The 14394-nt window shown below is 44.1% G+C and overlaps 1 protein-coding gene and 1 non-coding gene across 2 annotated transcripts in view; one reads left to right on the top strand and one right to left on the bottom strand.

The window, feature by feature from the left end:
• Positions 1–14394, bottom strand: part of SPTLC2 (serine palmitoyltransferase long chain base subunit 2) — a 73309-nt gene that overhangs the window by 50006 nt on the left and 8909 nt on the right. Inside the window, exon 2 of the mRNA XM_058655436.1 lies at positions 373–567. Within this exon, the coding sequence (XP_058511419.1) occupies positions 373–567 (195 nt within the window). The remainder of the gene's footprint in view (positions 1–372; positions 568–14394) is intronic.
• On the top strand, positions 2767–2873 carry LOC118759827 (U6 spliceosomal RNA). The gene has a single exon (XR_004996411.2). It is a non-coding gene; the product is annotated as a U6 spliceosomal RNA (small nuclear RNA).

Raw genomic sequence — 14394 nt, 5'->3', positions numbered from 1 at the left:
GTTCTCACCTTGCATCCGCCGGGATCTCATATGGCATTCTTCCTATGAACCCATGTAACCTTGCTTACTCCAGTCCGAATGGCCGTATACTCTCTCAGATTCTGTCTAGAGAGGTGTCTACCCATTTTGATGGATGCTTTACTCCTGCTAAACCTTGCTACCTTGCTCACCACTAAAAAAACAAAACAAAAATTCAACAAGCTTGTGGTTCTCAGATGTAGGTCATTCATACTCTCACCTAAAAAAACTTTTTAAATATTAATGCTTTCACAGAATCTAGTTATTTTCATCAACTAAAGGAAAATACTAGGGGTGAAAACATTAAAATTTCTATAGTAGGCATCCAACTGTAAAATCAGACTCCGCAATTACCTTCTGTTCTTCTCTCTCCGTTGCGTGATGACACTTTTCAATTCTCCAATGCCTCAAGAAATCTCGAAGATACCCGAACAGGGTGAGAACTCCGTAGCCCACATATGTAAGTACTGCAACCAGCATGGGGGTCTCTTCAAAAGCTTCATTAAATGGTCTTTTATACAGCCCTCCATTTTGTGTAACATGATGGATCTGAAAGAGAAGTAAAAATATTTACTTCAATCACAGTAAGAAAAGCCTTCTGCTTACAACATAATTCCTCAGATTGTGTCAGATCAGCCCTAAGAATTCTCTAATAGTCAAATGAGACACTAAAATCTAAGCAGGTCATACTTTTTTTCAGCAGAAATAATTTAAGGGCCAGCATTGTGTCCTACCTCCTCCACTTCCAATCCAGCTCCCTACAAAAGGCCTGTGAAAAGCACACAGATGATTCAAGTGCTTGGGCAACTACGATCCACATGGGAGACCCAGATTAAACTCCTGGCTCCTGGCTCCTGGCTTTTACCTGACACAGCCTTGGCTGCTGCAGCCATCTGGTGAGTGAACCAGAAGGTAGAAGATTCTTTCCCTCTCTGTCACTCCTCTGTTAACTCTGACTTTCAAAATAAACAAATGAAACTCATTAAAAAAAAAAAAGCGGGGGGGTGGGCGGGGAGAGGGATCAAACGTCATGGCATAATAAGTTAAGCTTTTGTTACCCCATCTGGATGTTGGATCAAGTCCCAGACGCTCCATTTCTGGTCCAGCTCCCTGCCTGTGGCCTGGGAAAGTAACAAAGGATGGCTCCAATCCCTGAACCCAGAGAGGAGACCCAGAAGAAATTCCTGGCTCCTAGTTTTGTATCAGTTTAGCTCCAGCCACTGCAGCCATTTGGGGAGTGAATTAGTGGATGGAGGATCTCTCTCTGTCTCTCCTTCTCTCTGAAATTCCACCTTTCAAACAAAAATAAAGCTTTGGAGCTGTGCCAGTTATAGCCCTGGATGCTCCACTTTCCATCCAACTCACTGCTTCATGACCTGGGACAGCAGTGGCAGATGGTCCAGGTCCTTGGAACCCTGCACCCACATGGGAGACCCACATGAAGGTCTTAGCTCAGTTCCAGCCGCTGAGGCCACTGGGGAGTGAACTAGTGGATGGAAGATTTCTCTGTGTGTGTGTCTCCTTCTTCTTGTAAATCAGCCTTTCAAAATAAAAATAAATATATCTTTTAAAAAAAAAACAATAAGATCTAAGAAGGACATACTTGCTTTCAAAATAAATATTTCAGGGACGAGCGTTGTGCTATGGCAGGCTTAAGCTGCTGCTGGCAGCAATGCCGACATCCCTTATGGGTGCGGGTCTTGTCTAGTTGCTCTGCTTCCAATACAACTCCCTGCTAACGCACCTGGAGAAGAAGAGGACATGAAGACCCAAAAGAAACTCCTGGCCTCAGCCTGGCTCAACCCTGGCTGTTGTGGCCATATGGGGAGTAAACCAGCAAATGGAAGATCTCTCTCAATCTGTCTTTCCCTCTCTAACTGCCTTTCAAATACAATAAAAAAAAAAAGTAAGAATTTAGAAATTATACATACTTCAAATGAACAGTAACACCAAGCCCTCTGCCCCCCACCCAAGGCAATCAAAAATTGAAGAATGCCTATCACTGATTTTTCTTTTTTTTTAAGGATTTATTTATTTTTTTTTTAAAGATTTATTCATTTTATTATAGCCAGATATACAGAGAGGAGGAGAGACAGAGAGGAAGATCCTCCGCCCGATGATTCACTCCCCAAGTGAGCCGCAACGGGCCAGTGCTGCGCCGATCCGAAGCCGGGAATCAGGAACCTCTTCCGGGTCTCCCACGCGGGTGCAGTGTCCCAATGCATCGGGCCGTCCTCGACTGCTTTCCCAGGCCACAAGCAGGGAGCTGGATGGGAAGTGGAGCTGCCGGGATTAGAACCGGCGCCCATATGGGATCCCGGGGCTTTCAAGGCGAGGACTTTAGCCACTAGGCCACGCTGCCGGGCCCGATTTATTTATTTTTATTGGGAAGTCACATATACAGACAGGAGGAGAAACAGAGAGGAAGATCTTTCATCCAATGATTCACTCCCGAAGCGTCTGCAACTGTCGGAGCTGCGCTGATCTGAAGCCAGGAACCTGGAGCTTCTTCTGGGTCTCCCATGTGGGTGCAGGGTCCCAAGGCTTTGGGCCGTCCTTGAGTGCCTTCCCAGGCTACAAGCAGGGAACTGGATGAAAAGTGAGGCAGCCAGAATCAGAACTGATGCCCATATGGGATTCTGGTGCACGCAAGGCAGGACTTCAGCCACTAGGCTACCACGCCGGGTTCTGATTTTTCTTTTTCACATTATTTGACTTTCTGAAAGAAATCTTGAAATTCTATGACTAGTGCTCGCTTCAGCAGCACTTATACTAACATTGGAATGATACAGAGAAGATTAGCATGGCCCCTGCACAAGGAAGACACGCAAATTTGTGAAGTGTTCCATATTTTAACCCCAGATACAGGGAAAAATGATAATATTAGTGTGTAAACAATGGTATTATCCTCTTTCACCCTGTAGCCCTTGACCCTTTGTACCCTAATCAACTAAATAAGATTATTAAAAACTAATTTAAAAGAAGAAAAAAAGAAATTCTATGACTAGACAAAGTATAATTTCCTTTGTCATGATCAGGAAAACAAAAATAAACAAAAAGAAAGCCTATCCTAAAAAACACATAGACTTTATCAGCTTACAGACGAAATGATTGGAAATTCCAAAGAAAGGTTCAAAAACGGTGGTGGAGACGCTTGGGTTTGAGTTCTGCCTCCACTCCAGAATCTGCTTCCCCGCTGATGTGCACACAGAGAAGCAGGTAATAGCTTGAATCCTGGGGCCCCTTCTTGCTACAGTGCAGGTCTAGATTTTGTGCAGCCTAGTCCAGTCTTGGCTGTTCTGAGCATATGGGGAGTGAGTAGATAGAAGATTTCCTTCTTGGAAAAAAGTTCAAATTACTTATACATTTTTAATGCAAAATAAGACAGGAGTTGAAAGTTCTGAAACTTTATTATAAAGGAGTTGATTAGAGATAACCATGCACTGAATATTTTTCTTTTAAAAGGAAATGCTGGAGCCAGCACTGTGGCACAATGGTTAACCATGTGGGGGATGGCTCAAGTCACAGCTGCTCCACTTCCAGCTTCCTGCTTCCAACACAGCTTCTTGCCAATGGCCTGAAGAAAGTCACAGCAGATGCTCCGAGTCCAATCCTGGGCCCCTGCCACAGACACGGGAGACCCGGAAGAAGCTGCAGGCTCTTGGCTTCAGCCTGACCTGGTCCTAGCTAGTGCAGCCGCTTGGACAGTGAACCAGGAGGTAGATCTCTGCCCTCTGTCTGCAAATGTCTCCCTCCTCTTTCTGCAACTCTGCCTTTCAAATAAATAAACACATCTCTTAAAAAAAAAAGGAAAAAAAAGTTAGTAGGGTCAGACCTTGTGGCACAGAGAATAAAGCTGTCATTTGGGATGGAATGGCTACAACCTGTATGAACACTGACTGGAGTTACTTCATTTCTGACCCAGCTCCCTGCTAACGCACCTGGGGAAACAGTGCAAGATGTCCCCACATGCTTGGGCCCTGAGCTGATAGAGAGACCACCAAGATGGGGTACCCGTGTCAAGTTTCAGCCTGGTACAGACTGCTGCAGCCATTTAGGGAATGAACCAGCAGATGCAAAATATGTCTAAATATCTTTCAAATCAGTCAATCTTTAAAAAAATAATATATCTTTAACGTTAGTTTGGGGAAGCTGCTTGCATGCTGCGAGCCAGAAAAGCTGAGAAAGACATAGTCGTATGACAAAGAAAAGGCGCTAGGGTAATCAAGACACATAGGATCTTTGGGCACCGCTTCAATTTACAGAACAGGTTTAAATGTTCATCCATCTCTTTCCCCAGAGGGTTGAACTTGGTCGGTATCTTATACTTAAGGTCTGATGTTTGGTATAGCACGGCACATTAAACTGCTGCTCATGACATTGACAGCCCATAGTAGACACTGGTTGAAGTCCCAGTTATTTCGCTTCTGACCCAGTGGCCTGCTATGTGCTGGGGAAGCCAGCAGAACATGACCTGAGTACCCAGGCCCCTAGCACTCAGTGGGGACACCAGGACGAACTCTGGGCTCTCGGCTTTGGCCTGGCCCAGATCTGATTATTGCAGCCGTTTGGTTAGTGAACCATCAGATGGAAGATCTCTCTCCACCCTTCCCCTACTTCTCTGCCCTTCAAAAAAATAGTAACAATAATTAAAAACTTTAAAGAAAGATTTACTCCCAAATGTACCAATCACTAAAAAGTCAGGAAACTTACAGAGCCCTGTGGTCTCTAACTAACGAGCAGCTGCTCTGTGTGTCAAGAATTCAGTGGGTGGAACTCTTTTAATCATATCCATCTGGATTTCAGACATGACCAGAACAACAGGACCAAGAAAATTCATACTGCTGGACTACCTAGGAAGGAGGAGGTTAAACTCATCAAGTCTCAATTTTCAATTCTACAAATATCTCAAAGACATAAATTTATATCAAAGTTATCATGAGTGGTATATTATTGCTCAATTTAAATCTTTAAAAGCATCCTACATAAAAGAAGAAGAGCCATAATGCATAAATCAATCTTTTACACTTCCTTCTGTTTCGTTCTTACTTATGAATGAACTGTACTTGGATCAGGTACAGGACACAGAAGCCCCTCCTGACCCCAACCCTCCCCACCAGCGCCAGGTCAGGGAGGGAAGGATGCTCACAGGACCCGGGTTTAACCATTTTAAAATATTTTATTAAATAGTTATTATTCAATAACAATATACTATATTGTTCACAATATATTATAAATATTTAACACAATACTGTAAAGATATATTAATAATCATTAAGATATATAAATATATTTAAAATAACAAATATGTAATAAATATTTACTTTTTACTCAAGCTTTATTAAATATATTATTATTAAAGATGACAGAATTCAGGCTTAACCATGAAGTAATTTCTGGAATGTCGCTTCAGTCCAAATACCAGTGACTCTTGATCGTGCAAGAGCAGAATGCACGGGCCCACTGACAGGCCAATCTCCCAAACACAGGAAATCTTACAACTCAAACAGAACAAAATTATTTGATCTTTAAGAACTAATACTGAAAATTATAATCATGGCATTTGTGTCTAATATTCCACTAGGGAAAGCACCAGTCCTGTTTTGCATTACACACATCTAATGCCCAGATGATCCCATGGTTAACACATAGTAACCTTTCCTTTGATTGCTGCTACTACGATAGAAAGTAACAACTCACTTGCTGAATGAATGAAAATACACCTTATCTCGCTGCCCTTTCAAAAGCAGGGAAATGGCAAAGGAATAATTAACTTACGGGGAAGCTATAATTAAGTTATGCTGATTACATAATTAAAAGGGGCAGATCTGATACTCTCAAGTAGATTATCAATGAGATTAAGCTTTCATATAAAACACGGCTATAAATTCCTGTAAAGTGCATTTCAAAGTCTGGGTTTACCATGTGGATTCTTGATACATCTTTTAGTCATTCTAACTTGAGAGTTACACTATCAACTAGGTAATCAAAAATACTAGAGGGTCTGCACAGTGGCACAGCACATTAAGACACTGCCTGGAACACAGCACCTGCTTGAGGGCCAGAAGTTCAGGTTCCAATCCAGCTCTGCACTAATGCTCCCAGCCGGCAGTGAAGAAGCATGGCCCAAATACTTGCTCCCCTGTCACCCAAACGGGAAATTAGGATGCAGTTCCACGTTCCTGTCTTCGGACTAGCTCAGCCTTAGCCACTGCAGTTATTTGAGGAGTGAATCAGCAAATGGAAGATATATGTCTCTTCTTCAGACTGTCACTCTTTCAAATAAATAAGCAGATACTGGGCTTGGCAAGATGGCTCAGTGCTTAAATCCTCGCTGTCGATGTGCAGGGAATCTATATGGCACCAGTTTGTGTCCCAGCTGCTCCATTTCCCATCCAGCTCCCTGCTTGTGGCCTGGGAAAGCAACAGAGGATGGCCCAAAGCCTTGGGACCCAGCGGACAGATTTTTTTCTCTGTATCTCCTTCCTCTGTGTATCTGCCTTTCCAATAAAAATAAATAAATCTTCAAAAAATGATGCAGTAACATTGCAGATTAAGTTAGAAACACGGCGATAACTAAAGAATCTGTTAAAATTGAAAGCAGCTAGCTGCCTCTGAAGCTGAAGAAAACAAGGACCAGTGTTGTGCCGTAGCAAACTACATGGCTTCTTATGACACCAGCAACTGAAGTCAGAGCGCTGGGCTGCTCCACTGTGATTCAGCTCCCTATTCATGCACCTGGGAAGGAAGCTGCTGGTGTCCCCGCAGCACCGCGTTCCCAGCGCCTGCCTTCTGCCTGAGCAGATCTGGCTGCTGCAGCCATCTGGGAACTGAACCACTGAACTGGTGGTCTTTTTCTCCCTCTCTGTCACTCTGCCTTTCAAATAAGTAAATCCTAAATCAAATCAAATGAAATAAAAGTTGAGAAAGAAAGGAAATAAAAACAGAAGCTGGCCAGATTGCTGCATACTTCATAACAAGCCTTAGGGAACTATCAGAGGTTTAAAACCATGTGCAGAAAGTCAGAGGTAAAGGAACTTAATGTAAACAACAAACTTTCAACTGCTTTAAGAAAAACTAAATGGTACTAATAGCAGGGTGGAGTGGAATGAACTTTGCTCCTGAACTAGTCATGCATCACTCCAAGTTACGATTTTACTTCACCTTTTAATACAGAGGTAGGAATACCTGGACTGCAGGCTGTATAAAATCTGCAAAATCATATTGGTCTACCTCTGTCAAGGCAACTGCAGACAGAATTCAAACTTCAACACATTGACAGCAGGCTAATTTTTAAGTTAATAATTCTGTATGGCCTGTGAATGATGCCGCAAATATTCAAAAGTCCTTAACAGAAAGGTTCCCCACCCCTGCTTTATCGCTTCTATACGTATTTCTTTAAAATGGGGCATTCTATTATAGAACTATAGAATAAGCATAAAATCAAGAAATCAATACAATACTAAGATCTGGTCTAATCTCATTCAGCTTTTTTCAATTGTCTTAATGATATCCATCATACTCAAAGTAGATCCTGAATTAAGTGCTGCATCCTGTCTCAACAACAGTATAATTAAAACAACAGGTTTTGATTATACTGTAAACTGACTAAGAAACAATGACCTTGAGTAAAGCGTTCAGGAACCCCAAGGACACAGAATCACTACAAAATGACACAGTGATGACAAAGCCACTGCTCCAGGGAGAGGATTATATTACTGATATGAATATAAAATCACATGCATGATTTTTTGTTTTTTTAAAATGTATTTATTTGAAAGACACAGCAAGTTAATGAGTGAAAGGGAGATTTTTCCATTGCTGAAGGCCTGTAACTGCCAGCTCTGGGCCAGGTCAAAGCCAGGAGCCAGGAATCCTATGCTAGTCACATACAGGGTGGCAAAGGTCCTAGTACTTGGGTCATCTTCCTCTGCCTTCCTAACAACATTAGCAGGAAGCTGAATTGCAACTGGTGCAGCCAGAACTTAAAATTAGCACTCAGATACGTGATGCTGATATCCTAAACAGCAACTTAACCCACTGTACCAGAACGCCAGCCCCACAAGCAGGACTGAGCAAATGAACACATTCCAACTGCGTATCACAGTAAGATGGCATAACCTGCCCACCTAGTGGGTCGTCTTGGAATCTTACATAAAAAATAAAAAACAGGGCCCGGCGACGTGGCCTAGCAGCTAAAGTCCTCGCCTTGAAAGCCCCGGGATCCCATATGGGCGCCGGTTCTAATCCCGGCAGCTCCACTTCCCATCCAGCTCCCTGCTTGTGGCCTGGGAAAGCAGTTGAGGACGGCCCAATGCATTGGGACACTGCACCTGCGTGGGAGACCCGGAGGAGGTTCCAGGTTCCCGGCTTCGGATCGGCGCAGCACTGGCCCGTTGCGGCTCACTTGGGGAGTGAATCATCGGGCGGAGGATCTTCCTCTCTGTCTCTCCTCCTTTGTGTATATCTGGCTATAATAAAATGAATAAATCTAAAAATAAATAAATAAATAAATAAATAAATAAAAAACAAACATTAATGTTCCACACGCGGCACTCATTTTGCAGCACACACCTGCTAGCACTGTCTTCTCCACTGAGTGAATGAAGCTTACACATGTCCAAGCGCTGCACACTGTTGCTCCTTCCAATGAGTCCTGTGGAAACTGTTGTTGGAATTTTACTGAAATGTCCTAGCCTCTCTCTACTGCATTCCACACATACCAGAGAGAATAGTCTGGAGCTTTGTCCAAATCCCACAAGCTGTGCCACGCTCTAAACATATATTTCCAGAAATGCCATCTTTGGTCAAATGTTTTGAAAAGTAGGAAGTCCCTCTGCATAGTCCATGCCCTCAATGACGGAATTATAACTGTTTATGAAATATACTACTGTAATAATGTAGAGGAAATCAATATGGGGAGGAGGACTTGGGGAGGGGTTAAGGGAAATCCCAGAGCCTACAGAACTGTGTCATACAAAAAAAAAGCAGGAAGTGCACAGATTTCCCTGAAATCAGGATAGAGTATCTCATTTTTATCAGTGTCTAATGTGGAATGTAGACATCACTATATTCCATCGACCTTCCCGTGTGCCTAGCCTGGCCCCTGCCAGGGACAGGCGTCCTGTGACCACCAGGCACTCAGGCCCACAGTAAGGTTATTGCTCTGAAGTGCTGCTCAATCGCCCCTGCAGCAGCTTCCTGTGTTGAGAGGAGCACACGGGCAGGTCAGGAGGCTGGGGCACAAACACAGCTCTGCCGCACGTCCTGCCCTTGGTCTGAATTCTCCTGCAGCTCCAACACGCTCAGAGCCTGACATTTCACCCTCTCACCCTGCCTCTGGATTTGCAAGAGAACCCACTGGAGAACCCAGGTGGCCAGACCCTCCCTTCTCCCAGACACTCCCCGACAGGGACAGGGGAAGCCTTGCTGGTCACATCCATGCTTTATCATCCCACTCCCTGGGCCAAAACTGACACATGCAGAAACGTTTGCCAAAAGGAATCCAACAGCCTTCCTTCAAGGCAGTTATGTGTCAATGGGAGAGTCTGGTTTTTTTGCTTTTTTTTTTTTTTCTTTTTGGTAGAACAGCTGGTTTCTAAAGTGCAATCAACCACAATTTTTTTAAAGATTTATTTTTTATTGGAAGGGCAGATATACAGAGAGGAGGAGAGACACAGAGAAATATCTTTCGCCTGTTCATTCACTCCCCAAGTGGCCACAAAGGCCAGAGCTGAGTCGATCCAAAGCCAGGAGAAAGGAGCTTCTTCCAGGTCTCCAATGTGGGTGCAGGGTCCCAAGGCTTTGAGCCATCCTCAACTGCTTTCCCAGGCTAAAGCAGGGAGCTGGACGGGAAGTGGAGCCGCTGGGATTAGAACTGGTGCCCATATGGGATCATGGTGCATACAAGTCAAGGACTTAAGCCACTAGGCTACCACGCTAGGTTCAATCAACCATGATTTAAATGCTATAAAAACTCCACCTATAAAAAAATAAACGTACCATCTCAAATAGTGCTAAAGTTGAACAAAACTCACTGGGTTCCCAAAATCCAATGATGAGAGTATGGTAAAAATACCAGTCCTTTAACTGTCCTACATTCTTCTCCCTCCCTTTTTTTATTCTCTTCTTTTATTCTCTTTCACAGTTTTTTTCTTAACAAACTGATTGTAAAATTCATGTAGGAAAACAAAGAATTCAGAAGAACTGAGAACTGAAGCAGTTTTGAAGAAAAACTAAAAACAGGAGAATCACCTTATCAAATAATGAGGCTTACCATACATATCTATTCAGAGAGTAATGTGAGCCTGTGTATGATTCGGACCAAAGCAGGAATGAAATGGCTCAGAACAGAAAACCCAGAAGAGCACACTGTGAATATAAAGTCAGTAAGTGGTGGCATTGCAAGCCAATGAGAATGAACTGCCTCCTTCATGGAAGTTAAAACAAGTGGGTTTTCCATGTGAAAAAATAAAACAGAACCCAAACACCACTGTGTAAAATCTATCCAGATGTGAAATGGGTATCCGGCATTGCAGATAGGACTCCACATCCCATACTGGAGCACCGCTCGTCTCCACCCCTGACTCTAGCAGCCTGCTGATACACGCTCAGCAAAAAAGGTGATGGTTCAAATACTCAAGTTCATGCCACCTGTGTGGGAAAACTGGATTACATTCTTGGCTCCTGCCCAGTTAAGGCTATTATGAGACATGCAGGGAACGAACCAAGAGATAGAAAAACCCTTCTTGCCTCCACCTTTCTCTTTCAAATAAGTAACAATAACTTTTCTCCTCACTGACTCAAATAGAGCAGTGGACAGAATATCCAGGTGCAAATGGAGGATATGGCAGCACACTGGAGTCTGCAGAGGACACCTGGTACCACAACAGAGGATGGAGGACAGAACAAATCGATCAACTATCCCAGCCAAGTGTTGGCAGTGAATAACTAAGTGGGCAAACGGAGACTCTAAGGTGGATTGTGTCAGCCAGTGGGTTCTGGACATTTCATCATGGTTGGAGTGGTGAGATTGGCAGTAAATTGGAACAGTTGAACTATCGAAACCTCATGAGAAGGTTTCCCTTGACCCTAATCACCCTAATCAACTATATAAAAATCATCAAAAATAAAAACAATAATTAAAAAGAATAAAATGCATTTATTTAACTGAAAGGTAGAGTGACGAGGGCATGGAGACAGAGCCTACTGGTTAATTCTAAAATGCCTGCAACACCCCAGACTGGGCCAGGTGGAAACCAGGAACCAGGAACTCCACTTAGGTCTCCCATGAGGGTAACAGGAACCAGAGCATTTGGGTCATCATCTGCTGCCCCCAGGGGCATTAGCAGGAAGCTGGATTTGGAAGCAGACTTAAGACCCAGGTACCCCAAAGGGCTTTACAGTGGCTTCATCGGCTGCACCACAACAGTCACTCAAAAGGACCAACACTGCTATGGCCTCTTAGTGCAACCGAGATGATTTTTACTAGTTATTCTATAAAACGATGCTTTACCTCTTCTATTAAACCCAATCTGGAAGCAGAAGTCTCACTATGTTTTTTTTTTTTTTAAAGATTTATTCACTTCATCACAGTCAGATATACAGAGAGGAGAGACAGACAGGAAGATCTTCCGTCCGATGATTCACTCCCCAAGCAGCCGCAATGGTCAGAGCTGTACCAATCCAAAGCCAGCAGCCTGAAGCCTCTTCCAGGTCTCACATGTGGGTGCAGGGTACCAAGGCTTTGGGCCGTCCTCCACTGCTTTCCCAGGCCACAAGCCTGGGAGCTGGATGGGAAATGGAGCCAGGATTAGAACTGGTGCCCATATGGGATTCCGGCGCATTCAAGGCGAGGACTTCAGCCACTAGGCTATTGTGCCGGGCCCAGTTTCTGTTTTTAAAGAATATAATGCAGCAACAGTACATGGCTCCATTTCCTTTGGCCATAACTTCATCACACAGCTATCCCTTGGCTACAGGAGAGTGCGAACAGGGTACACTGTAGCTGAGTGGCTACAAGCCACTCCGAACTGAGGCCCTGACACTAAAGGGACATAAAGATCGGATCTTCTGGGCCCGGTGCAATAGTATAATGGCTAAGGTTCTCGCCTTGAACGCACCAGGATCCCATATGGGCGCCGGTTCTAATCCCGGCAGCTCCACTTCCCATCCAGCGCCCTGCTTGTGGCCTGGGAAAGCAGTCAAGGACAGTCCAAAGCCTTGGGATCCTGCACCCACGTGGGATACCCGAAGTTCCTGGTTCCTGGCTTCGGATCGGCACAGCACCGGCCGTTGCACTCACTTGGGGAGTGAATCACTGTACGGAAGATCTTTCTCTCTGTCTCTTCTCCTCTCTGTACATCTGCCTTTCCAATAAAATAAGATCGGATCTTCCAGGAGCAGTGAGCACTCTTCCAAAGCACAGGATGGAGAGAACCTCTCACTGCAGCCTTGTTTCTAAACGGTCAATTTTTCTTAAACCTTGAATTTAAAAAAAAAATCCATTTTTAGTATGTGAATTTTTTTTATTGTAAGGATGCTTACTTATGGTTATGGATTTATTCTCTGTAATTTGACAAATTTAGCAAATACTGAATTCTGAATTGTGGTCTTCTGGGGTGGAGTAAGAGGTGACCTGTCTTCAATGTGAGAACTTGGAGGCTAGTTTACAGCGGACAACTAAAATGTAACCTCATTCAATATAGTGAGGGACCTACTCACAGTATTCAGGCAGGTTATCTCTTACCCTATGTAAGGTAGTAAATGAAGAACCTACGTGTTTTCTGCTTTTGCGATTTTTGCCTCACTTGCTTGGCTGGGGGCTGTGTGAACTCCAGGCCTGGCAGCCTACGTGACACCCAGCAGAACACCTGGCAGGTCACGTAGGCAGAGCACTCTTCAGGAAGCAGGTCCCTGGTGTTAGATAAGACCCATTGCCCTATAGCCCACCAGTTTGAACTTTTTGAAAGTTGCTTACTTCAAACCCATCACAAGCTTGCCAATTTGTTATTTTTAAAACAGTTAACAGTTAAACTGACCAATCATGACTGCATAATTATATGGAATTGGCCTGAAATGTGTACGAACCATGTGCTGTTGAATACCTATCTGTCTCTCTCTCTCTCTAGACCTTCTTCTACCCCTTCTGCTGCGGTTTTTCCTGCTTTGGCCACCTTAGTGGTGGCTGCTACTGCTCCCCCGTCTTGCTGGGCTGGGAGCCTACGTTAGTTTTGAATAAACCGCCTTTTTGCGTTTGCACTGACTTCAGACTCCTGATGATTTTCTGGGGATCGCAAAATACCAGCACAACAGTAAACATAACAAACAGACCAATGTAGGAGGACATTGTGACCCTAGAAGGTCAGTGAGCACAGGATCACAATTGACTGGACAATATTTGTATGATAACAACCGAATGGATACCTTTTGTATAACTGATTGGGTATCATTTGTATGAGAACAGTTGAGTGGATAGCATGTGAATGAGAACACTTGGTAGATTATAAAAAACAAAAGGAGTTCCAAACAAAAGTATAGAAACTGTTGATGGGTTTTGTTGATAAGCTCAATACCTCCTCCCTTATCCCATATGACCCTCAGTGTATAAAGTCTGATGCCACTAATAAACTTCGGCTTTTGACTATCAGAGTCCATGCGTGTTATTATTGGCTCCGTCCACCAAGTCCATTGCTGTGGACAGCAACAGAACAAAACTGATGAAACTGGAGCCATTTTTTAAAACTTCTTGAAACAAGCATTTGGCCTAACAGTTAAAAGACGCCGGCATCCCTTATCAGCACCCGGGCTCAGGTCCCAGCTCCACTCCTGACTCCAGCTTCCTGTGACTGTGCGCCCTGGGAGGAAGCACGTGAAGACTCAAGTGACTGGGTCCCTGCCACCCACCTAGGACACCTGGACTGAGTTCCTGGCTCCCAGCTTTGGCCTGGAGCAGCCCTGACCACTGCAGGGATCCTGGGAGTGTATCTGCACACGGGCATGAACTTTGGGTGTTCTTATGCTTATCTCTCTCTGTCTCCCTGCCTCTTAAACAAAAACAGGAATAGGTAAGGTACAGTGGGTTAAGCGACCGACCACTTGAGATGCCTGCAACCCTTATTATTAAAGAGCTGGTTGGAGTACTGTTTACTTCTAATCCAGTTTCCTGCTAAGGCATCCTGAATGACAGCAGATAACAGATCAAATGCTTTGGCCCGTCACCTACAGGGAGACTTAACTCCAGCTCCCGCTTCCTGACCTCTGCCTGGCCTAGCTGTTGAGGGCACCTGGGAGTGGGTGCAAGGTCTCTGTCTTCTTCTTTTCAAATAAAATAAGTTTTGGGTTTTCTTTTAAAGTATCCCTGTGGCCGTGTTGTGG

Source organism: Ochotona princeps, chromosome 26 (assembly GCF_030435755.1).
Source record: "Ochotona princeps isolate mOchPri1 chromosome 26, mOchPri1.hap1, whole genome shotgun sequence".
Classification (NCBI taxonomy): domain Eukaryota; kingdom Metazoa; phylum Chordata; class Mammalia; order Lagomorpha; family Ochotonidae; genus Ochotona; species Ochotona princeps.
This window is presented reverse-complemented; position numbering and strand designations above follow the sequence as displayed.